The sequence below is a fragment of the Emys orbicularis genome, chromosome 13 (assembly GCF_028017835.1).
Source record: "Emys orbicularis isolate rEmyOrb1 chromosome 13, rEmyOrb1.hap1, whole genome shotgun sequence".
NCBI lineage: Eukaryota > Metazoa > Chordata > Testudines > Emydidae > Emys > Emys orbicularis.
In genome coordinates this window covers 28,953,116-28,977,116 of record NC_088695.1, presented here as the reverse complement: position 1 = coordinate 28,977,116, position 24,001 = coordinate 28,953,116, and the positions used below count along the sequence as shown (strand labels likewise).

At 46.5% G+C, this 24,001-nt stretch overlaps 1 protein-coding gene across 1 annotated transcript in view; it reads right to left on the bottom strand.

Annotated features, from left to right (window-relative positions):
• Positions 1–4,840: 4,840 nt before the first annotated feature.
• Positions 4,841–24,001, bottom strand: part of CDRT4 (CMT1A duplicated region transcript 4) — a 58,002-nt gene continuing 38,841 nt past the window's right edge. The window contains exon 2 of the mRNA XM_065415594.1: positions 4,841–5,316. Within this exon, the coding sequence (XP_065271666.1) occupies positions 4,841–5,316 (476 nt within the window). The remainder of the gene's footprint in view (positions 5,317–24,001) is intronic.

Sequence of the window (24,001 nt, the reverse complement as noted above, 5' to 3'; positions counted from 1 at the left end):
TCAGTGGGACTTAAGCATATGAGTGAAGTGAGGCACGTACTTAAGTGCTTTGATGAAGTGGGGCCTTCTTGAGATGCAGGCTAAATATTAATTATTGTTAGCACTCTTTCAAAGTTGAGGAAACTGAGGCACAGAGAGGCAAAATGATTTGCCTCTTTTCACCCAGAGAGGCTGTGGAAGAGCCAGGAATAAACCCCCTGAATCCTGATTCCTAAGTCCCTGTGCTAAGCAGTGGACTACACTTTACTACATACACACAGGCATATAGAATGAGTGAATTATAGACTGTGTGGATTAGCACGTAGGCCTGGCTGGAACAGGGGAATGGTAACAGGAACATGGGACTTTTCACCTCTACATCATTAATTCAAAGCCAGCTCAGGCGGGTAGGAACTGGAAGTTGTTATCCGACAGCTGGTCTGTGGCCTTTGTGAAATAAGGCTGAGATGTTCAGAAGAGCCTAAGGCGTTTGGTTGCCTAACTCCAGGAGGATTTGGATACTGATGAAAATCCTGGCCTACGTTCTCTGTTTGGTAGTTTTCTGTCAGTTCCTGGTGAACTGGTGTCCACCTCACACAGACTGCCATGATAACTGGCTCCAAGCAGCACTCTTACTTGCAGTCTCAGCAGAGGTGCCAAGAACTAAGGAAGCACGGGCAGTGAATTCCTCTTTCCTCTGTGAAAGGCACCATCTGTCCAGGTCCAAATCTGAGGCAGGTTGGTGGTGGGGTGTGAGGAAGCTTTGCTTCTGTCGGGGCTGAGTCTGGTCTGTAGAGCAAGAGTGAACTACAGCCTGCAGGCCTGTCCATTTGGAGGTTTTCACCAGAACTAAAGTTTAACAGAGGGACTGGCTGGCTCAGAGAATTGGTAGCAGAATCCAGAGCTTGTATCCAGTTTAGGATATGGCTGTAAGTTAACAGAAAGTTGTCACTCTTTGATGGCAGTTCAGTGGCCTACATGAAAAATCATTACTAGGTCTCAGTCCAGTTGCCAGAGGATAAGCGTCCACAGCACAAAACACACCAACTTAACTGGCCCTAATTGGCATCCTGGTTAACAATCACAACCGTAACCTATCCCCTGTCCACACCGAGGATGGGGCAGCATGGAGGGGCTTACACTGCTGCTGCTGCAGAGCCCTACCAACTCTGGATAACAAATAATAAAACCTTGCCCTCTTGTAGCATGTTTCATTAAAAGATGGAAGGCCCCAATATAAAATCGTTGCAGTCAACGGGAGTCCTTCCATTGACTTCAAAGGGCTTTGGATCAGGCCTTCAAAGTATTTTAGCAATGCTAATGGATAGAGCTGGCTGAAACTCAGAAACTTCGTTTGGTGAGACATTCCGACGTTTCCAAATTTCCCTTCGTCCCAACTCAGAATGAAAAGTCCAAGTTTCCAAATTTCCCGTGACATGAAGTTTCTGAAAAACTGAATTTAGGAAATAATGAAATAGCCTTATTGAAACGTTTCACGCCAACAATGTTGAAGCGCTTTGGTTCATATTTATCATTTTGACTTTTATATTATATTATATTATATTTAGTTAGGGCTTCTGATTTTAGGTTTTAGCCAATAAACACAGATAAATCACTCTGGGCGCGCACGCACACACCTACACACACGCACACATACACATACACACACACGCACACACAAAGAAAGCAGTGTTGATCCAATAAACACTAGAAAACCCCCCCCAAATGGCTATTTTTATCTTGTCTGCACAGAGCAGTAATGCGGACTACAGGGGTGTGATTTCTAAAGTGCACTAATGTGCGGCACGTTAATTGGTCTGTGCAGACTCTGCTGGTGCGCACTGAAAGTTCCCCAGTGTGGTTTAATGTAGCGCTGTTTGAAACGGCACCTCGTTAAAGCGCACTAGGGAACGTTACCAAGAGATTATTCATTGCACACAGCATATGCAAACAGAAAGCCCCAACACACACCGATTATTGGACAGCTACATAAAACTCAAAAATTGCTAAAAATAGCCCCCCCCCCCCATGAAATTGATAAACCCAGAAAAACAAAAGCCCTATTATATTATATTATAAAAACAAAATGCTTCCACCTTATCAAAACAAAAGTTTCAATATTTTTTGTTGAAAATTTCAACAAAGCCAATACATCCCATGAAACATTTTTATTTAAATGACTCAGCATTTTCCAATAGAAAACTTCTGTCGGAAAGTTTTCCATCAGTTCCACAACTTCCCGGTCACGCAGTTAAATATTGTGATCCCCATTTTATAGACAGGGAAACTGAGGCATGGATAATTTAAATGACCTGCAAATATAACAGAATCAACAGCAAAGCAGAGAACAGGTCCCAGACAATCCAGCACTCTAACCACTAGACCACACTTCCTGTCTGAAGAGAACTCAATTGCTATGGATGCCTTGCTATGTCCTTTCACCAGCACTAAATTCAAACACACACACGTGTGCACGCACATGCACAAACGCACACTCATGCAAAAGGAAAACAAAAGTGTTTTTCAGTCACCTCTGCCACTATTTCTGGGATTTAGGGATGATTTTAGCCTCCTACTGTATTTTTTCTGCTCGCTGAGCTGATTATAAATAGCTCTGGTTTCCTGCATTTGCAGAATTAGCAGCCCATTCCTCCAGGGAAGAAAGATGATGGAGAAAGTGGTTTAAGTCAGTAGTTACAATGAGCCCCAGGTTGCAGAAAGAACTGGGAGGTAGATCTTTCATTTCCGCTACCACCACCCCAAAATAGGATTAAGTGCAAAATAACTCACTAGAACCGCGGGGGAGCATTTCAGAGATGTGTGACGGGTTGGATCACAGAAACCCTCTTGGGAACTGCCACCTGATGTGCCGAGACTACCTCTGAGCCCGTTTTCCCTGGCAGCTTGGGACTTCAGTGCCCTGTCTGGCTGTGCCAGACACGCTAGCCTGCTACAAACACAGACCCAGGTCTGAACCATATCCCCCAAAAGCTGCAAGTTTAACTGAAAACAGCTCTAAGAAGTGCTCCTGCCTCCAGCACTCAGATACCCAACTCCCAATGGGGTCCAAACCCCAAATAAATCCGTTTTACCCTGTATAAAGCTTATACAGGGTAAACTCAAATTGTTCACCCTCTATAACACTGATAGAGAGATATGCACAGCTGTTTGCCCCCCCCCCCCCCAGGTATTAATACATACTCTGGGTTAATTAATAAGTAAAAAGTGATTTTATTAAATACAAAAAGTACGATTTAAGTGGTTCCAAGTAATAACAGACAAAACAAAGTGAATTACCAAGCAAAATAAAACACGCAAGTCTAAGCCTAATACAGTAAGAAAGTGTTTACAGATGAAATCTCACCCTCAGAGGTGTTCCAATAAGCTTCTTTTACAGACTAGCCTCCTTCTAGTCTGTGTCCAGCAATCAGTCACACCCCTGTGGTTATTGTCCTTTGTTCCAGTTTCTTTCAGGTATCCTTTGGGGGTGGAGAGGCTACCTCTTGAGCCAGCTGAAGACAAAATGGAGGGGTCTCCCAGGACTTTATATAATTTCCCTCCCACCCCCTGTGTAGAATCCCCTCTACAAGATGGAGTTTTGGAGTCACCTGGGCAAGTTACATGTCCATGCATGACTTAGTTCTCTACAGGAATGTTCCCAGGAAAGCTCACATGTGGATTGGCGTCTATCAAAGTCTATTGTCAGATTAAGTGTTTCTTGACTGGGCACTTACTGAGAATAGTCTTTTCTCAAGAAGCTGACCAAATGCTTCACTGAGGCTACTTAAAATCAAACAAGTACACAGCCAGTATTCATAACTTCGAATACAAAAATGATACATGCATACAAATAGGATGAATATATTCAGTAGATCATAACCTTTGCAGAGATATGTTACATGGCATATGTAGCATAAAACATATTCCAGTTATGGCATATTTACATTCATAAGCATATTTCTATAAAGCATTATGGGGTGCAACGTCACAAGATGAACATCTGTTCTCGTGACACGGAGTGAATACGGGCCTGATCAGCCATTGCCCTGCCCTGTGCTAGTGATTTTCACCAGTGCAAAGGGGCTGGGTTTGATTCTCGTTTGCACTAAGGCCACTCGACACCATTTGGGCAGTGTAACCAACCATCACATTACACTGCCCGAGTGATATAAAGTGGCCTTAATGTAAATGAGAGTCAGGCTGTTCTGATTAAGTAGCATCTTATACCCACTTTGCTCTGGCATAAATGACCACACAAGCTACAGGGCAATGGAGAATCTTTGACTCTTTATAGGATGATATTCACATAAATATATAAATGGGCTGCTGGACTCACTCCATTTTGATGTGCTTTAATGTAGGCTTGCCGTATTCGCCTAAAGTCAATACTCTAAGAGCCAGTTTATTACACTATTCATTATTAATTATTATGATCATTATAGTCTGATTCACTGTTACCTTGCCTACTCAAGCCTACCAGTGAAAAGTCAGTTCCACCAGTCCAATGAGTGTAAAACATTGCTAGATTGGAATGGTAGCATCTTACGCTCACTTTGTGGGGATGCAAATGAGGACACATGGTGCAAGGGAGCAGAGAATTAGGTCCAGAATGTGTAGATCTGTGTGCACATGCGTAAACATTTGTATGCTGTGTTCTACATTATACCCCGTTGTAGGGCGTTTCCTAAGACAGCATTCCGTATGCTGTGTAAGCATCATTCTACCCTTCATGCCATCGTCCAAACAAGTTCAAGTGGGGCTTTTAAGGATATGATTAAAAACCAAACCAACCCCTGAACAGTTGCAGATGAACTTTAATGCAGTCCAGAGTGGTGAAGCAGAACACTTGAGATCTATTTTTCTAACTGCAGGCAGTTGATTTCTGCTTGCTGGGAGACATCTGGGAGCCATATGGTAGCACACGGAAGGGGGGTTTACTGGAGAAAATAACCTTATTGCCTTTAATTGGGGGGCCCGCTGAGGATGAACTACTCTGGAAAAACAAGCCCTCAGTGTTTGCTGGAGAGCCCCTGGCAATCCTAAGGGGGCTGCTATCTTCATTTGTCCTTGACGACTCTTGGGTTGTCCCAGTAAAACCTGCTTCCTGAGACTGATCACTTGGCTTTCGTCCTGGCGTGTGGCCCCCTCTGCTCCTGCTGCTGCCCATTCCCTGTCTGCATTCCTCAGATGTTCCTTGGGACCCAGCCTTCCTCAGCTCGTCTTGCTCAACTAGCATTTTGACCATCGGAGACGTGAGAGTGGTGTAGGCTGGCCACTGGCGGCAGCGGCGGATCAAAGGGCTGGGGAGGCCGATATTCGCCGAGAACAAACTCTGTTCTGGAACCCAAGAGATAAGGACAAGTTTAGAATGCAGCAAGCACAGCCAGTTACGTTCTGCTTTGCTTTGACTGCCTCGGAGGCAGCAGAGAAAGGCCTGAATTCGCCACAGCACTCCCAGAGGTGCAAAGAGGAAAGGCTTGGTTTCCAATACGGAAAGAAATCAGTGCGCTCATCTGCAACACCCACACCTGCCAGAGCTAAGAGCCCACCGCTCCGACAAAACCAATCAGAGTGAGCAGAGCTTGGCGGGCAAACAGTGCAATGCCCAGCACCTACTCTGCTGCAAGATTCCCATTGCTGGTGCTGCCATCGGTACCTGAGTTGCAGCAGGGTTGACCCTCGCCAGATAACAGGTCCCATGTAGGGCATGGAAGGTTTTTCCTTTGCACCTTTACTGAGGCAGATTCGTGTCTCAGTGGGAGCAGCAGAAGGCACAAGATCTGCCAGAGCTGCCCAACATGAAGGGAGAGTGCTCCTGCCTGCAGCACCCCTGGGGGTGGGGGGCGCAAGTTCCCCTCCATCATGTCCAGTTAGCTCTGCCAAGGCCCTACCTCTTCCCCACTCTCTTTGGTTTGTCCAGCAACCTACCAGGCAGTATCAGAGAGCCAGGCGTGCACTCAGGAGAACATAGGGACTGCAGCTGTGCCCTAGGAAACAATTGAGCGGCTGGGGCCTATCGCCCCTTGCTTAATTATGTTAAAAATAAGCTACCTATCTAAGGCACTTATCACTCTACCATCTAAGCAGCGTGACCTAATGGCTAGAGCACTGGACTGGGACTCAGAAGACCTGGTTTCTATTCCTGGCTCTGCCACTGCCTTTCTAGGTGACCTTGGGCAAGTCACTGCCCAGCTCTGTGCCTCTGTTTCCCCTTCTGTAAAATGGGGATAATGACACTCGCCTCCTTTGTAAGGCTCTTTGAGATCTACTGATGACAAGTGCTATGTAAGAGCTAGGTGTTATTGTTCACTGAAGGCATAGGTTGTTCTCACTATTCCAAACAGCATTCTCTCGAGAGCAATATGGAACTGAGGTCAAGTTGGAACCCTCACATATCAATTAACAAAAAGGAAAAAGGAAAAGGAAATGAAATCGTAACAATACTTAGCCTTTCTGCAGAACTGTCCCATGCCCGAGGTCAAACAGAGCATCAGTAGCAGGGCCCATCCCTGAATTAAAATCTCCCAACTCCCAAGTTTTCTGTTCTAACCACTAGACACAGTTTCTCCTCTGGTATCTCAACAAACAAAACAAAAAGCTTTAGAAGCTATAGATATGACTAGAGAGATTAGAGTCAGAGTGTACATCTATTCTGCAGCTGGAAGAGACAGACCTGTGCTAACTTTACCTACACTAGCATGGGGGCATGCACAGGAATAAAAATTTGGCTGCTTTTGGAGGGGCACTTTCTGTGCCCCTTGTGTCCAGAAGAGCTGCCTCTTCCACCCCCACCCCCGTCCCCGTCCCCTGCACCTGGAGGAGCTGTCTCCCCCCGCAGCCAGTGGAGCTGGCTCTCCCTCCCTCCCTCCCTCCCCCCGCAGCCCCAGGGCTGGTGGAGCTCACGCTCCCCGCCCGAGCCCCAGAGGAGTTCTGTGCCCCTGCCGATTGGGAAGGCCCATGCCCCTGCTTGCCCCTCCCCCTGCACACGCCCCTGAGCATAGCTAAAGATAGCCGTGTAAATTCAGTGGCATGGGCTGTACCAGCACGCCGGGGACCCTTGGTACCTATTTGTGTTGCTGAAGCCCACCGCGCTTCATCTACTCTGCTGTTTTTAGCCATGCTAGCATGGGTCAAGCCAGCCCAGGTACGCCTACCTATGCTGCAATCGCAGCTTGGAGTGCAGAGGAGACAGATCTAGACTCTCCGGTGCACATTCAGCTTCACATAGGAGAGAAAATCCAAAGAAGAAAGAAAGTCACTGAAAAGACCTGATGGCCCCATCAGACATGCCTTGAGAAATCAGACTTTTAGTTTCCCTTCTAGTGTTGAATTTAAAGCCTGTCAGAAAAGCAACTTATTCTTGCCTGGCAGCAATTCTTCATTTAAGAATTGCACAGCCCATGAGCAGCAATAGAATTTCCTGCGTGCATGTAATCGCCTTTATCTTTACTAGCACTGCATAATAAATCACAACAATTATGTAATTAGCCATTAAATATTTACAGGATAAAGCCTGCTCTTGGTTAAACAAGCAGGTCATTGAGGATGGAGAGCTGGGAAAAGGTGCCATTGACCAGGCCCGCCTTGTGGTATAATCACTCCGCTGAAATGCTTCTACAGTAGCAATATTTAAAACTAGATTTGGCCTAAGCATTGGAGAACGGACCGTTGGCAAGAAGAGTGCAGTGGGCAGGGGGACAGGCGAGGCAACTCAGACTAATGGGATCCTTTCCCCACCACTCCATGATTGTATGACGCTCTTTTGGGGCCAGATTCAGCTCCCATTAAAGTCAATGCAGAGACTCCCAGTGTCTTCAAAAGAGCAAGGGAGAAATCAGCTGTAGTTCAATTTGCAGATGCAGGAAGCCCAGCCCATCAAGTGTTTGTCATTTCTACCCCGGGACACCTTATGAAATGTTTTATATAGGAAGAATTAGCACCAGTAAATATCTGCACCTCTATAGCTCCATCCATCTGAGAGGCTGAAAATGCTTTGCAGTCATTCGATCAACCTCTAAATGGCAGTGAGGCACAAAAAGGAAATATGGTTATGCAACTGAGGAACTGCACTGGAACTCAGCAGTTCTAGGCTTAGTTCCTGGTTCTGACACAGTCTCTCTGCATGACCTCAGGCATGTCACTTAGAGTGAAATTTTCAAAAGCACCTAAGTCATTTAGGAGTGCAAGTCAATGGGACTTGTACTCTTAAATCCCTTCGGTGTGCTCCTAAATCCTACTCCATCTCTCTGTGTCTCAGTTTCCCATCTGTTAAGTGGGGATACTAATATTTCTTTTCTCCCACTCTATTCAGCTAAAGAGTGGAAGTTCTTTGAGGCTAAGCTTTTACTATGTATTTGTACAGTGCCATACTCAAAGGGCCCTTTGATCTCAGTTAGGGCCTTTACGTGCTACTATAATAGACACAATCCCTGCGTCAGGTAGGGAGGTATTCTTATCCCCATTTTAGAGACAGAGACTCTGAGAAATGTTACATGAATTTCCCACGGTCACTCAGCAAGTCATTAGCAGAACCCGGAGTCCTGACTCTTAGTCATCTATTCTAACCACTAAGCAACATTGCTATGCCTAATTATTAATGGAAACCATGCTCTGCTCAGGCTTATCGTCTGCTCACTTTGCCGGCGGAATAGCACTGTGCCAGAAAAAAAACATGTTTGTTTTCAGTGCTCTGCACCTACCCACGTTCTGTGCATTCCCAGCTCCAAGAATGTTAGAGAATCCAACAGCAGTTGTACTGTATAATTATTCCTGCAACCTCTGGACTGCTTGGCTCTGTTGCTCTGCAGCTCCTGGTGACATATTGTCTCATGTAAGGTGCACAGAGTCTGGAATTTGCTCTTCAGTATGCTGTACTCCTGCCCACCCTGGAGAACATGGAAGTCACTGAGATAACTGGCTGCTGTTCTCTTTTATTTTCTGCTTCCCGCTGCTCCCTTCCCTTCCTTTGGCTCTCTCCACGCTTGTCAGCAATCCCATTCTGACCAGGATAATGCTGACACTAATTTCAGTCACCTGATTAGAATCAGAAGAATCTTTCATTACATCCCAAGGGCATGTGTTGTAGGTTTTCTTCCCTTCCCTGCATTACTAAGCTGTCCAAGGTCTACTGCAGGCATTTTCCTTAGAGCTTCTGAGTGGAATCCCCATGTAGTTACTGCATGAGCTCTGTTGTACAGATGTGGCTCTCGGTAGCACTAGTGAGGCTAATGTGAGTAGATCAACTAGAAGTGGGCAAAAAAGGGGGGGGGGCAAATAGTAAATTAGCAGAAGAATACATTTTTCAGGCCACAGAAACTATTCACAAATTCAGACTGAATTTGGCAATGAGTTTTGGCTGAAAAAAAAAAAGATGGATTTTTTTCCCCGCAAAGTCGAAACATTTAGTTTCGACCATTTTGAAATGAAATGCTTTGACTTTTCATTTCAAAAACAGCATTTTGTTACAAAATTTAGCTAATTGAAAATAAGGGGAGGTATTCAAAAATGACCCAAAACTAAATGATCCCCTCAAAAAAATCACGTGAGGGTCAAACAAACCTTTCTATTCATCCTGAAACAAAGGGCTTTTTTTCAATTGTTTTGGTGAAAAAAATCAGCTTTGGTTTGAACTGAACCACTTTTTCTTTCCAGTTTGGCCCTGAACCAAAAAATCAATTATTCGCTCAGCTCTAGGTTCAAGTAATCTATACTTTACGCAATAGGAGGACTTGTCGAATAAATGTTGAGGTTGCTTTGGTCTCCCCAATTGCTCTCTTATTGTTCAGATGCCACAGTGATGGGCTACTACATAGACAGATGGTGTGGAGACAGGCAAGCTCCTCCATCAATATATAAGTAGAGGTGATGAAAATTTTCCTCAGTACAAAATTCCTGTCAGAAAATGTGGTTTTGTGGAAATCAAAATTTTCCACAGCACAATGTCAATTTTGATGAAAATTTTCTGATCAGGTGAATCAAAACAAAAACTGTTGTTTGAAATCATCTTTTTGAAACAAAGCGACATTTTCTATTCCAAAATAAAAAGAAGTCAGGGTGATATATCAAATTGTTTTGTATTGACGAAAAATATCAACATTTTCCATTCCAATATTTGCAATTTGAAACTTTTCAGTTTGACATTTTGACTTTTAGTTCCTTTTCTGAGCAGAAAATCATTTCAAAATGTTGAAATTTCCCATAAAAGGACAATCCCATTCCTCCCCCCCCTCCCCAACAGCTCTATTTATGAGAGTTTTGGCCTGGTACATAGCCAGGAAAACAACACCAAGCAACTCCGTTCAGCCTTCATTTTGCAAACCAAAAGGCATTTGCTAGCAAGGAGCCTGGCTACTAATCAGTGGTTGCATGTGATACATTTGCACAACAGAAAATGTGTTTAAACTGTGTGTGTGTGCAAATATAGTGTTGCATTGACAGCCCTGCAGACTGAGGTCCACTGTGTAGCAGAAGGATTTGCACCAAAGGCAACAACAATGATTCTGTGTTTGAAGGCTCAAGGAGTAAGGGCCTGATCCAAAACGCGTTGGAGTCCTTCCACTGACTTCAATAGGCAAGGGATCAGGTCTTGAAAAAGAAGAACTAATACTCTAGCTGAAAGCCCTGCACCCAGCCACTCAGCAACACTGAGCGGTAAATTAAATACAATAATAACAAAGGCCATGGAAAAGAACTCATGCACCACACAGGCACATCCAAAACTTACAGTCTGTTCCCATACCGCAGGCTCTGCGATGAAACAGCTGTGAGCTGCATTCCAAGCATCTTGGAGAGAGAGCCACAAACGGTCAGCGCTATGTACAGTAGTACCAAAGCAAATCAAAACGTAACACTGTAGGTGTTGTAAAGAGACAGCCGACGGGCCCTTCTTTCAAAGATCTCCACGGGAGGGTGAAGTAAGGAGAGCAAATTATTTTTAGGTTATTTGTAGAGCCCCCTGAAAATGTGAGAGAGGATTTGAAGAGTGAACAAATAGCCATGGTATAGTTCCTGCCTCAGGGAATTTACAATGCAACAAATGAAAGCAACGAGCCATAGCTGGGGATGGAATAAGGAAGGACAAGAATTACAGCAATGAGACTTGGCTTTGGCATGTGCACATCTCAATTACATTTATATTGTTTTTTTAAAGGAGTACTTATCTGAGCTGCACTAAACCAAAAACTGTATCGAGCAAAATTCTCTTTTGATGTAAAGGAGATAGATAACTTTATGGTCATGTGTAAGAGTTAGGGATAGGAAGATATGTACATATACTAGTTTTGGATCTCATGATATTTAATTAGGCTTGCATGGAATTATTTTGATCAGAAGGAAAACATTGCTGTTTGTATGATATTTATGTTGGCTGAGGTTTTCAAAAGAGCCTATAGTCTTGAATTGCTAAAATACCTTTTAGTGGAATTGCATATGCTTTGGATAGGCGCATAGACTTCACTCTGTGTGATGAAAGAGCAAGGCATTTTCATTTTTGTGCACAGTTAGGAAATAAAGTTATAATAAAAATAAATATATGGAGATATACCTATCTCATAGAACTGGAAGGGACCCTAAAAGCTCATTAAGTCCAGCCCACTGCCTTCACTAGGCAGGACCAAGTACTGATTTTTTGCCCCAGATCCCTAAGTGGCCCCCTCAAGGATTGAGTTCACAACCCTGGGTTTAGCAGGCCAATACTCAACCCACTGAGCTATCCCTTGTAGATGGAAAGCAGCGGTTTAGATTTTTGTAGGTATTGGGAATGTTTTGCTACAAAGCAAAGTTAAGGCTATTTGGTGTTGGCCAGTGAGAATGTTTCCATTTCTCTCTCTCTCTCTCTCTCTCTCTGTGTGTGTGTGTGAGAGAGAGAGAGAGAGAATTGCATGTGAAGGTGAAACAAACCTGGGATGAGGCCTCAGGGTCTGATTTCCAAACCTCCCCTCTGTCCTCTGTTATATCATTGGTGTTTCTCCCAGCTGTTTCTCCTCCGACCTTCACCTCCAGTCCTCGCTGCACTGGCACCCACCAAAATGACACACAAGCTACATTCCAAGCCTGGACAGCAGTGAGAACAACACTGACTGCTTGGAACACCACACCCATTCCCAGTCTGACTCCTCAAGGCTTCCATAACTTTTCCTGGCAGTTGGTCTAGGGTGACCACAGGGACAGCATTGGCTGGGGAGGCTTGCGGGGGCTATAGCCACCCCAAAATTTGCCTTCCCCCCCCCCCCCAGCCACCCCTCCCAGCACAAAGGTCAGATATTACACAGAAGTAAGGGTGGTATGGTATGGCATCACCACCCTTACTTCTGTGCTGCTGCTGGCTGCAGCGCTGCCTTCAGAATTGAGTATCCGGCCAGCAGCCTCCGCTGTCTGTTCTGCCTTCAGAGCTGGGCAGCTCATACCCTTCCAGAGTACATTCCATGCCCCCCATTGTTAAAAAAAAAGTATGTGTGCCCACAAGATGTATAGCGCAGCTCTCCCAATTTTTTGTCTAGCTCACCTCAGCTCCCCACCAGGAAGAGGCTGGCACCGCCCCCGGGTGACCACATAGCAAGTGTGAAAAATCAGGATACTTTCTTTTTTGAGGGTCGGAGGGGGTAATGTTTGCCTATGTAAGACAAAGCCCCTTAAATTAGGGTTACCATATTTAACAAATAAAAAAAGAGGACCCTCCACGGGGCCCTGGCCCCTCCTCCCTCCCACTCCCAGCCACGCGAAAAGGGCTGCCCTAGTGCTACCGGCTTCACGGTTTGCCGGGCAGCCCCCAGACCCTGCGCCCCCGGCCGGCGCTTCCCCAGCGCAGCGGAGCCCGGGAGGGGAAGCACCCAGCCGGGGGCGCAGGGTCTGGAGGCTGCCCGGCAAACCGTGAAGCCGGTAGCGCTCGGGCTTCGGGCAGCCCCCATGCCTCCGGATCCTGCGCCCCCGGCCGGGCACTTCCCCTCCCGGGCTCCGGCGGCGCAGGGTCCGGAGGCATGGGGGCTGCCCTAAGCCCGTAGCACTCGGCTCTTAAACAGAGCCGAAGAGTCAGGGGAGGAGCAGAGCCGCCGCGGCCGGAGGCTCTGCTCCTCCCCTGACTCTTCGGCTCTGTTTAAGAGCCGAGCTGCCCGAGCGCTACCGGCTTCGGGCAGCCTCCATGCCTCCGGACCCTGCGCCGCCGGAGCCCGGGAGGGGAAGTGCCCGGCCGGCGGCTGGGGTACGGAGGCAAGGGGGCTGCCTGAAGCCCATAGCGCTCGGGCAGCTCGGCTCTTAAACAGAGCCGAAGAGTCAGGGGAGGAGCAGAGCAGTCGCGGGAGGGGAAGTGCCCGGCCGGCATTTTTCCCGGACATGTTCGGCTTTTTGGCAATTCCCCCCGGATGGGGGTGTGATTGCCGAAAAGCCGGACATGTCCGGGAAAAACCGGACGTATGGTAACCCTACCTTAAATTGAGACGGTCCAAATAATATCGGGATGTCTGGTCACTCTAAGTTGGTCCCTCCATGCATTTCCACCAGGGACACCAGATACATGAACCAGGGTGCTAGCTAAGGGATACATTGGTGTGGGACACATTGAGGAGAAACAGGGTCATGGAAGGACTGGGGGCTAAGTGTGGGGGGGTTATGCTCAGGGTGGGCTGGAGGGATTGCACCTAAGGGAGAAGTGAAGGAAGGTTCTGAAGAACCATCAGTTTGGTAACATCTTGGACTTGGCTACTAGCCTGGACTGGATTTGAACCCCCGCCTACAGAGAAAAGGCTCTGTGATCCACTACAAATGTACTGTGCGAGTGGCTGTTACCAAGGGCTGCCTCTGCAGTGCATCTAGTGATGCATCCCAGAGCTCATTTAGGAGAAGAGATTTTTCCCATGGCACGGACAGGAGTCCTGTCTGCCACTGAAGTTGGAAGGTGCTTAGTAAACCCAGCCTGGGGTTTCTCTGTAGCTGCCTGAGAATTAAACAGTTCACGAACTACCCAAAGGGGCGGGGCAGCCTAATAGAGCTGTCTCCTGTCTCATGCTAATGCTGGCTTTTCACTGGCAGGAGCTCTCCAGGTACATCCCGATGGGAATTTCCCGTTCCCTCCTCACAGCGGCTTCTAGCAACACACCCCTGCCCAGCACAGCACACTCTGCTAATGCAAGCTCAGGCTGGTTCAGCGCCGGGGGAATCCCATTGGCTGCTGCCAGGATATTCATTTGGGTCACTCCCAGCATCCTCGCTGAGCCTCTCTGCTCACTCAGCTGGGGCATGCTGCCCACGGGCTGGGTTTGGCCTGTGATCCACTGCACCACACAGCTGAAATAAGGCCCATGTTCTCATGTCCTGTCCTCAGAAACATTTCATTCAGCTGCCTGGCAATCAGCGAGAATCAAACCTCTAAAAAGCTTGGCTGTTGGGATAAACCACAGCCACTGAGTTCAGCTGCTCCCCCACAGCTTATGTCTCCATTACCTCTTTCTCCATCCCACCCTTCTCTTTCTCTCCTCCAAGCCTCATCTTTCTTCCTCTCCTCCTTCCAACTCCATCCTTCTTTCTCTGCTTCCAATTCACTTTCCTTGCCTTCAGTTTCCCCATGCACATACTCAAGTATCCTAATCCCTCAGCTCGATGGGTCCCATGGCCACACCCAGTTCCCTCCCCTGGGTGATATCTGCAGTGTGGGAAACTGAGGTGTGGTTCTGGTAATCTATCTGCAGGTCTCTGGCCAGTTCCTTTAATCAAATCTCACAGGTTAAGAGACGTCCCCGAAAGCATTTACCCCATTTCCTACGTGACCCCAGGAAAGCCCCAGATTTAAAGACAGCAGTGGAACCTGGTTGAACACACTGAGACCATGAAATGGATATACGCAAAGGCAGCAAGGCTTGTTAGCAAGCAGTAGGAGTTAGGCTCCTAAGTCCCTTAGGCCTAGGATGACCAGATAGCAAGTGTAAAAAATTGGGACAGGAGGTGGGGGGTAATAGGTATCTATATAAGAAAAAGCCCCCAAAATCAGGACTGTCCCTATAAAATCGGGACATCTAGTCACCCTACTTAGGCCCAGATGCTCAAAGGTATCTGGGTGTCCAACTCCCACTGAAATCAATGGGAGTCAGATCTCTAAATACTTTGAGGCTGGGAGCCTTAGGCGCTATTGAAAACTTAGTTTGAAAATGCAAGCCCTGGAAATCAGACCTGAAAACTCCTTCCCATGGGAAGGTTCCAGGGAAGGCTCAGGAGAATATCGTTCCCCAGTATTCATACCGAATGGGATTTCAGAAGCGCTCAGTGCTGGCCTAACTCTGTGCCCACTGAAGTCAAACTCGCAGGAGGCAAAGCCATCATTGACTTCAGCGGGAGCAAAGTTAAGCGAAATGCTCTTCAATATCTCACCCAAACAGAGGGATCTATCCCTGATGTTTATTATTCTCCTGGGAAGCTTCCCCCCACCCCCGCCCCATCCTCCCCTGTATTTAAATTGAATAATTTAGAAAACTGACCAAAACTCTATGAGCCAGAGCTCAGCACAAGGCACCTCTCCTGCAGCACCCAGCCAATCTGGCAGATGGAGGATCTCCAGGAGTAACCTGTCAAAGAAGAATGTGGCATGGAAGGTTTGTGTCTCCCTCGCACGGAACAGCTCCTGTTAATAATAGGCCTGGGGAGCATTGGCCGTCAGGGCAGGTAGAAACTCGCCAGACTTTTTAACTGGGGATGTGAAGTCCAGACTTGCAACAAAAATTCAACCTCTGAGCAAACTAAACCTACCTAATTTCATACACACCCTGAAGGGCTTTAGCCAATCCTGGTCCCGTCAAAGTTTTGTCCCTGACCCAGTGGGAGCAGGATGGGTTCCTAAATGCATGTGCATGCATTTTGCAAGGATTTAGATTTTATACCCTAGCTGGTCTTCCTGGAAACACATCTCCTTATGGGCACTGAAGATTCTTTCTCTGTTTAGAAAACAGTTTGCTTGAAGGGTTCCTCTTGCCCCCAGCTGAGTCCATTTCACACAGGCACTCAAATCCCAATCTTCTGATCTTTATTCTAGGGATGAGCCAGAGTTTGAATGCAGGTTGGGGGATCTGCCGGGACTTCCCCACTGCTCACAGATACTTGGATCCAGGTTTTTAATTTGGAACTCTCACTTCTTTGCTCCAACGAACAGAAACAGACACTGCGTTCGAGTGTGCGATGTAAGGACAGCTCTTCCTGGTGCTCCATGGCGCTCAAGGGGAGTGCACCACTGGGAGGGCAGGGTATGTGCTCCCCTCCTCAGCAGTGAGCTCTGCTGGCCAGGACAGAGGGGACCATGGAGCATCTTCCACACCCCTCGTGGGATGGCTTGTGTCACAGAGGGCGCTGGCAGAGAGCAGCCTCCGAGCTTAGCATAGTGCAGGGATTGCAATTTGTCTCTAGCCTTGAATGTGGTGTGCAAAAGGAGGAAGGTTCCTTACACAGTACACACCCACACACTGCACACCCACAATTTGACCCTGAGTGTGCAACAGGCACACAGACATAGCAGAGGAGCTTGTTGGAAGCATCCATACTTCTGCAGTCTTATCCAATGCAGATTCAAATTAGGAACCTCCTGTTACGGTCTGCCTGTCATTCAACTACTCCTAGGAAGTTTGGATACAGTGTTACTAGGTTGGCCATTATTAGGCCAGTTTCACTGGTAAACCCCAATTGTTTTGCACTGCTTTGGTGATGCAAAACAACAAGCAGTCCAGTCGAATCTGCTATCAAATCAGGTTTACAGCTGTTTTGTGTCACCTAAGCACCCAGAATCTGGCCCATTGTGATCATCTCCATAAAGCTCCTCATCAAACCAATGGCTCCATGAGCCAGCAAGAATAGAGGCTCTTTAGGAAGTTTAAAATCAAAGGCACTAAAAGCAAGAACTATTCCCACACCTTGGAATGTGAGCAGTCCATTTCGAGTCCAGATCAAACACTTCCAGAGTTCACGGGTGCTCTGATTCAAGGCGTGAGATTCAGAGCTCACTCTAATTTTGACAAAAAGAGATGAAAACAATGGTGGAGCCTTGTAAAACCAGCAATTGTTGCAGACAAACAGGGAGACCCTTTTCATGAACAGCTGGAGAAATCTGCCAGCATCATTGGTGGAGGAATGTCTCTCAGTGGACAATGCTTTTCACTGCTAAAATTGTGCAGTTTCCATCCCGGACCAAAAAAAAAAAAAAAAAAAAAAAAGCTAATTTTTGGCCGATGCTGAAATTTCACTGAATAAAACGCAGCACTTGACTGCCTGTCCATACGCTGCTCTCCATGTTACGGTCCCTGTAGCCAGAAACACCACATTATGTATCATGTCTGTGTTGCTGATTTATTTTACATGCTGCTTCAGGAGACTATTGGATGGGAATAAAGCCCAAGGAACAAAACTGCAGATAAAAAATCCTGGTCAATAAACATTTCCTCTGTAATCTAAAATCTGCACTGCAGGCAGCAGGAACCAGTGCAGTAACACCCATTGATTTGTTTTCCCAGGACATGTTGAGATAGTCAATGTAATCAAAGTGATAAGAGAAACAATTTCCCCCCCCCAAAAGAGGATTTTGCTTTTTTTGAAAAACATTGAAATCATAAAGCTACTGACACTTTTCTGCATGCTGCAACTGCTGCAAGTTATAATTCTAAGAGGAATTCCTGGCAGTGGGACAATTTTCACACTATTATATTTAGAGAGAGCTTGTATGAAAAATAGCCAAAGCTGTCAGTTATAAATCAGGCTGTTCTGACAGTGCCCAGAACATGTAGTAAAAGCAAATGAGGGGGAAATAAAATTTCAGAGGGGAATTTTGCAAACTAATAAGCTTTTGTTTAAAAAAAAAACCCTTGGAATAATTAGAACTAGTTTTCTCTCACTCTTTTGTTTAAGTTACAGTTTTTCTCGCTGCTCCCTTCTGGCGGACTGCTGGCTCCCAAATGCTGATCTCTTATTTATTTTACTTTTCCCCATGTGGTTTCTATATTCACTTGGTTTGGGTCTGCTAATCAGAAAGAGCTCAGGTCTCCAGAGACTGGGGCAGAGGAGGGAGAAATACTTTAGTTTTACTTTGGAATCAGGAATCGGACTAATGAAAAACATTTGCTTTTTGAGTGGCTTTAATGGATTGCATGAGAGACAAACATTTACACTGCAAAAGTGCACAGATATAGGGCTTGATACACTAAAGGCAGTGGGAAAAAATCTCATTGACTTCAGTGGGCTTTGGATTGGGGCCATAATGTCTTTCATTGACATTATATTTTAAATCCAATTGAAATCTATAATTCCTGTGAATTAATCCATATATGGTACATACAAATACTGAAACATGCTAGGACATCTCCTCTTGCAATCTTTTCAAAGCTGGAACATGCAGGTAATCCCCAGGTCATTGCCAGATCAAAGCAACTCAGATAACCACCCAACCCCCATCTGAACCCACTCAGGGACCCATTAATTTAATCAGTTTCTTTAGATCAGCCTCTAGGAAAGGAGTTGTTGTCCTATCAAATATTGTAGGGAAGGAGAAATCACTGATGAGTCATGGTGAATATCAGTCAGATCACAAATGTGATCAAACTTTGTGACAACTGTGGTTTTACTCCAGATCTTTCACTTCACTTCTTTCTTCCTGCCCTAGGTCCAACCACTTGGTCCTCCTCGGGGATCCTGGAAACATCCCTTGTTTTCCTCAGTGCACCCCAGGGGTGAGAAATTGGGTGAGGCCTTGCAGCAGAACTGACAAAAGAGGCAAGAAAACCTGTGATTCTGTCAATGCTTTCAGTCCTGGAGAAAACCACTCTCTGAAGCGCAGATGCAGCTACCTTGATGATGAACATGGGATGGATAGATTAGATTTTACAGAGGATATAATGGACCCATCTTCCCAGGAGCATTTCTTCATTCTAGATATGAGATTATATTTATTGGTTCTTAGTTTTTACAGCAATGTTTTAGCTGCTCATTTTTCCCCGTCAAGGTTCCTGAACAAAATATATGAAACTCCAAGAACAAGGTGATGCATTTTCTGCCTCTGTAATTCAGCAGTGTACAAAGGAATGTCAGTAATATTTTTCAGGAGATTAAGCCAATTTAAAATCTTACTGACAAGAAATTCCCTATGCATCTGATCCTGGTCCTATTGAAGTCAATGGTAGTTTGCTATTGACTTTAACGGGATAAGCTTCCACCCTTTTAGTGCCAACCCAGATACAGCGGCAACTCTTAAAAGTATTGCTTGAAACTGAATAAAGCTGATGAAGGAATAAAAGCAACAAAAAACCCTTTATTCATACATCTGATTTCACTGCTTGAAATTCTCCATAAACTGATTCACAGCCAAACTCCTGTCCATGAGTGTGAATTGGGAAGCTGTGTAACAAGGATAGAAAGGTTTCAGAGTAGCAGCCGTGTTAGTCTGTATCCGCAAAAAGAACAGGAGTACTTGTGGCACCTTAGAGACTAACAAATTTATTAGAGCATAAGCTTTCGTGGGCTACAACCCACTTCTTCGGATGCATATAGAGTGAAACATATATTGAGGAGATATATATATACACACATACAGAGAGCATGAACAGGTGGGAGTTGTCTTACCAACTCTGAGAGGCCAATTAAGTAAGAAAAAAAAAACTTTTGAAGTGATAATCAAGATAGCTCAGTACAGACAGTTTGATAAGAAGCAAGTGTGAAAATACTTACAAGGGGAGATAGATTCAATGTTTGTGATGGCTCAGCCATTTCCAGTCTTTATTTAATCCTGAGTTGATTGTGTCTAGTTTGCATATCAATTCCAGCTCAGCAGTCTCTCGTTGGAGTCTGTTTTTGAAGTTTTTCTGTTTTAAGATAGCCACCCGCAGGTCTGTCATAGAATGGCCAGACAGGTTAAAGTGTTCTCCCACTGGTTTTTGAGTATTATGATTCCTGATGTCAGATTTGTGTCCATTAATTCTTTTGCGTAGAGACTGTCCGGTTTGGCCAATGTACATGGCAGAGGGGCATTGCTGGCACAAATATTTTCTTTCTTTACTGGTTTCCTATTGGAAGGGTCTCAACACCCGCTCAGTTCAGTGGGAACCCTTCTTCTCGTGATTCCAGTGTGCTTTAGATCAGGCCCATTAGTGCAAATCAGCATCTGACTGGTGAAACAGAATCAGCAGGCGGGCTTGTGGTGATATGAAACCAATTCGCTGCGATCCAGCATTAACCTGGCAGATGCTAGTCATGTCACTTAATGCACTACTGGAAGGTATTCCGCTATTACCATGATAAAGGCGGGGTAAGAACCGGAATACAATAGAGTCCTTCCACAGCTATGCCTCTTTAATTCCAGCAGCTTTCGTGAGAACGACAGACTAGATAATCTGATGGTGGTTTCTGGCCTTAAACTCTATTAAACTATGTATTTCATAGAGTTTAAGGCCAGAAACCACCATCAGAAATATCCCATATGAAAATATCCCATATCAAAGAGCCATTAGGTTTACAAAAGTAACACTGGAAAACATCAAGAAATGCAAAAGTTAAAGTTCTGACAGCAATGGCAATTTGGATGCACTGTATCCTCTGTGTTTGCTGGGACATATTTTACAATCTACCCGTTAATACATTAGAAGACAAGAAACATTTAAAAATGCACCTGTGCAATGCACCTGGATGAACAGTTGCCACGGAACCTTGACTTTTGCATTTCATGACATCCATTAGTTTTGCTTTGCAGACATGCCACTGCATTAACTTCGTGGGAGGGGGATTGTATCTAATTTCTTTGCTTTAAAAGAAAAGAGAGAGGAAAGAAATGGGGGCAGACATCATGCATGGAAACCTTCCGGAACATTTCAGAAAGTTCTGAGCAGGTATAAATAGGACCTACAACGGAAGGGGCAGACCAGCAGCTGGTACAAATCAATGTAGCTCCATTGGTTTCCTGCACTGACTTAAACCAGAGGAAGCTCTGACCCAGTTTTGTCTGGGAACCTTAGCTAGGGTGGGTGCTGTCTGATGTCCAATGAATGGTCCAAAGAGATACTGGACATCAATTAGAATAGCTCCCTTGACTTCACTGTGGCTGTGCTGATTCATATCAGCTGCATATAAAATGAGCATCAGTTCCTTGAATCAAGAAACAGGTGGTGACTGCAGTTCATGTCCCTTCAAACTGAGCTTGACTCTCACTCCTCCCTGTTTACTACTAAGTCTTGTTCCCTGGCTGGACCCGTATCTTTCCATCTGAAACGTAGGGAAAAATCCTGGCCCTGCTGAAGTCAATGGAGAGTTTGCCATTGATTCTTACAGGGGCAGGACTTCACTCCTGATGTTTTAAAAACAGAACCAAATAACCCCAAAGGGCATGGCTCCAAAGCCCACTGGAGCTGACAGGAGCCTTCCCACTGACTGAGTGGGCTTCGGAGAAGACCCAGGGCCGGTGCAACCACTAGGCGAACTAGGCAGCCGCCTAGGGCGCCTAGTGGTTGAGGGCGCCTAAAAGCCCGCTCGGGCGAGGAGGTGGAGTGGAGGTGAGCTGGGGCGGGGGGGAGCGCGGAGGGCCACCCGCAGTAACAGGGGGGGCGCACAGGGGAACCACACAGCCCCCGCTCTAAGTCTCCTCCAATCGGCGTCGCAAGCCTGGGAGGGGAGGAGAATTAGAGCGGCGCCAGCGTGCTCAGCGGAGGAGGCGGAGCGAAGGTGAGCTGGGGCGGGCTCCCCGGGCGGGGTTAGCTGGGTGGGGGGGTGGCGCAAGGTGGAAGTTTTGCCTAGGGCGTGAAACTTCCTTGCACCGGCCCTGAGAAGACCCTAAAGCGTATCACAGACTTATCCTACTACAGCATAGGCCCTGCCAGCAACAGCTTTCCGATCCCCATTGGTGGTGAGCCAGTGCCCTCTAGGACAGAGCAAAGAGAAAAACTTCGGGGAGTGGCCGGGAGTGGTCAGAAATACTGGGGAAGGAGCCTGTTTATCTGAAAACACAAGGAGACAAATAGTTGACATTAAGATTTCAGGCAGGCTGTGGGATTGGACTATTTCTTTCAGTTCTCACACAAAGGGACCTTTTTTCCCCCTCACACTGTAAAAGAGAAGCAAAATAACAGCCACACACAGAAACCATATTGATGGCCAGGGAAGGGTCTGTGGAATTTCTGTGGATTTTCTCTCTCCCCAAGACACAATGTCCTGTGCTCCAAAGCGACAGACAAAGTAGGACGCAAAGGCCAAGATGTTCGCATATGACCGTATCTGCCTCTTTTAGCTGCCACCCCCACCAGCCTCCACCCAGGCAAAGCCATTATTGCTCCAAAGCCCTGAGCTTCTTCTGGAGCTCCAGTGAGTTTGGCTGACAGCGGATTTGGGAGTCTAGACTTGTTTCAGGCAGTGGGGTGTGCTTGCTGAGCACTAGCCCCATGGCTAATGTAAAGTCTCAGCAAAGAAGAGAATGAATGCATTGGAGATATTCATTTAGGAGCCAGTCTTGCTCCTGACCCTGGAAGAGGTGCGTGTGCAGAGCCCCATTCTCCAGGATCTCTTGCACAGCAGTGCACAAGGTTGGAGCAGGGGCGGGCCAAAGATACAATGGTTTATGGAATCTCCAGTTGTCCCAGCCACCTGTCTGTTCTAATGGACCATCTAGTGTAAGCCAGACCAGATGGCTTCAGAGTTATAGGGTAGCATTTTCAAAAGCAACTAAGTGATTTAGGAACCTAAGTCCCATTTTCAAAAGTGAACCAGATGTTTAGGTGCCTGAGTCTCACGGAAAGGGGACTTTAAATCCTCAGTCACTACAGCACTTTTGAAATCTTACCCTTCAATGTTTTGTCATGTTGCATCTGACATGGTCTAGTGCTCTGAGAACTGGACTGGGAGCCAGGCCTTCCTGCATTCTTATCACCTCTCTGATTCATCCGCTGGCCTTTGCCAAGTCACATGCACTCTCTGCCTCAGATTACTTCTCTGTAAAATGGGGCTTATTTTTCTACTCGCTCCTATTGCATGTTGATCTATGCTATCTAGATCCATCCTATTCTATCCCATATCAAACACCTCTCCTATTAGATCCCGCTCCTTAGAGTGCAGCCAAACAATCTCTCTCTTCCCTTTGTTCAGTTGGTCTTCTGGAAGTGACAAAAAGTACACTAGTATATGTGTGACTCAAGCTATCCCATTAGGGCACTTACAATGGAGGTATAAATAACAACACACGCGTTTGCTCTGTGGTAGTAAATGTACAACAAATGTGTTAAGCAAAGAAGCGGCTATAAATCACCCAGGAACCCCCACTTCACAGATCAGCTCAGATCAGTACGTGGCAGCCCTGTCCCTGGAGACCTGCGTGGTCTGGGGCAGGCAGACTGGAAAAGCTGGCCTCTTCACCTTCTGCCCTCCCACCAGCTCTGGCTGAGTAGGTTGCTAGCAGGAAATCCTGCCAGCTCTCCTCCAGCTGGAGTAGGGGCATGCCGTTCAAGAAGGAGCTGTGCAGGCTGCAGGAGAGGGACATGCTAGGGGCCCAGCAGGCTGAGAGCCCGAGCTCTGGGCTGAGGGACAGGCCCAGGAAGCAGCCTGAGTGTGGGAATTCCTGCATGCAGGAATCAGCCACTGCCCAAAGAGAAGGAGGTGCCTTAATCCAGGACTAAGGGGCTGAGGCTGGAGAGGCCGTCAAGACTGTGTCTGATGGATATGCCGTGCTCCCGTTAACAGCCCTGTGCACCGACACAGGGGTTCTGTCCACGCTGATAAGGGCACAGAGAGTTCTGTGCACTGGACCGATTCCTGGCTGAGTTCCTGCCTCCCTCAGGGTTGTAAGAGTTTGGAACAAGGTAGCAGAGGGGGGACCCCACCCTGCCACTCATTCTGATGTCTCTTGGAGATCGTGATGGGGCGCTCGACTCACCACTGGATGGCGCCGCATCCTGGCGGTTCTGTTGCTTCCATGCTGGACACTTATAGCAAGGAAAGCTATTAGCAAACAGGGTCAGTTTAGGATAGTGTTTATACGCGAGGCTGGAGACACACTGAAAATAAATACACCATTCTTACAGTAAGGGCTCATTGT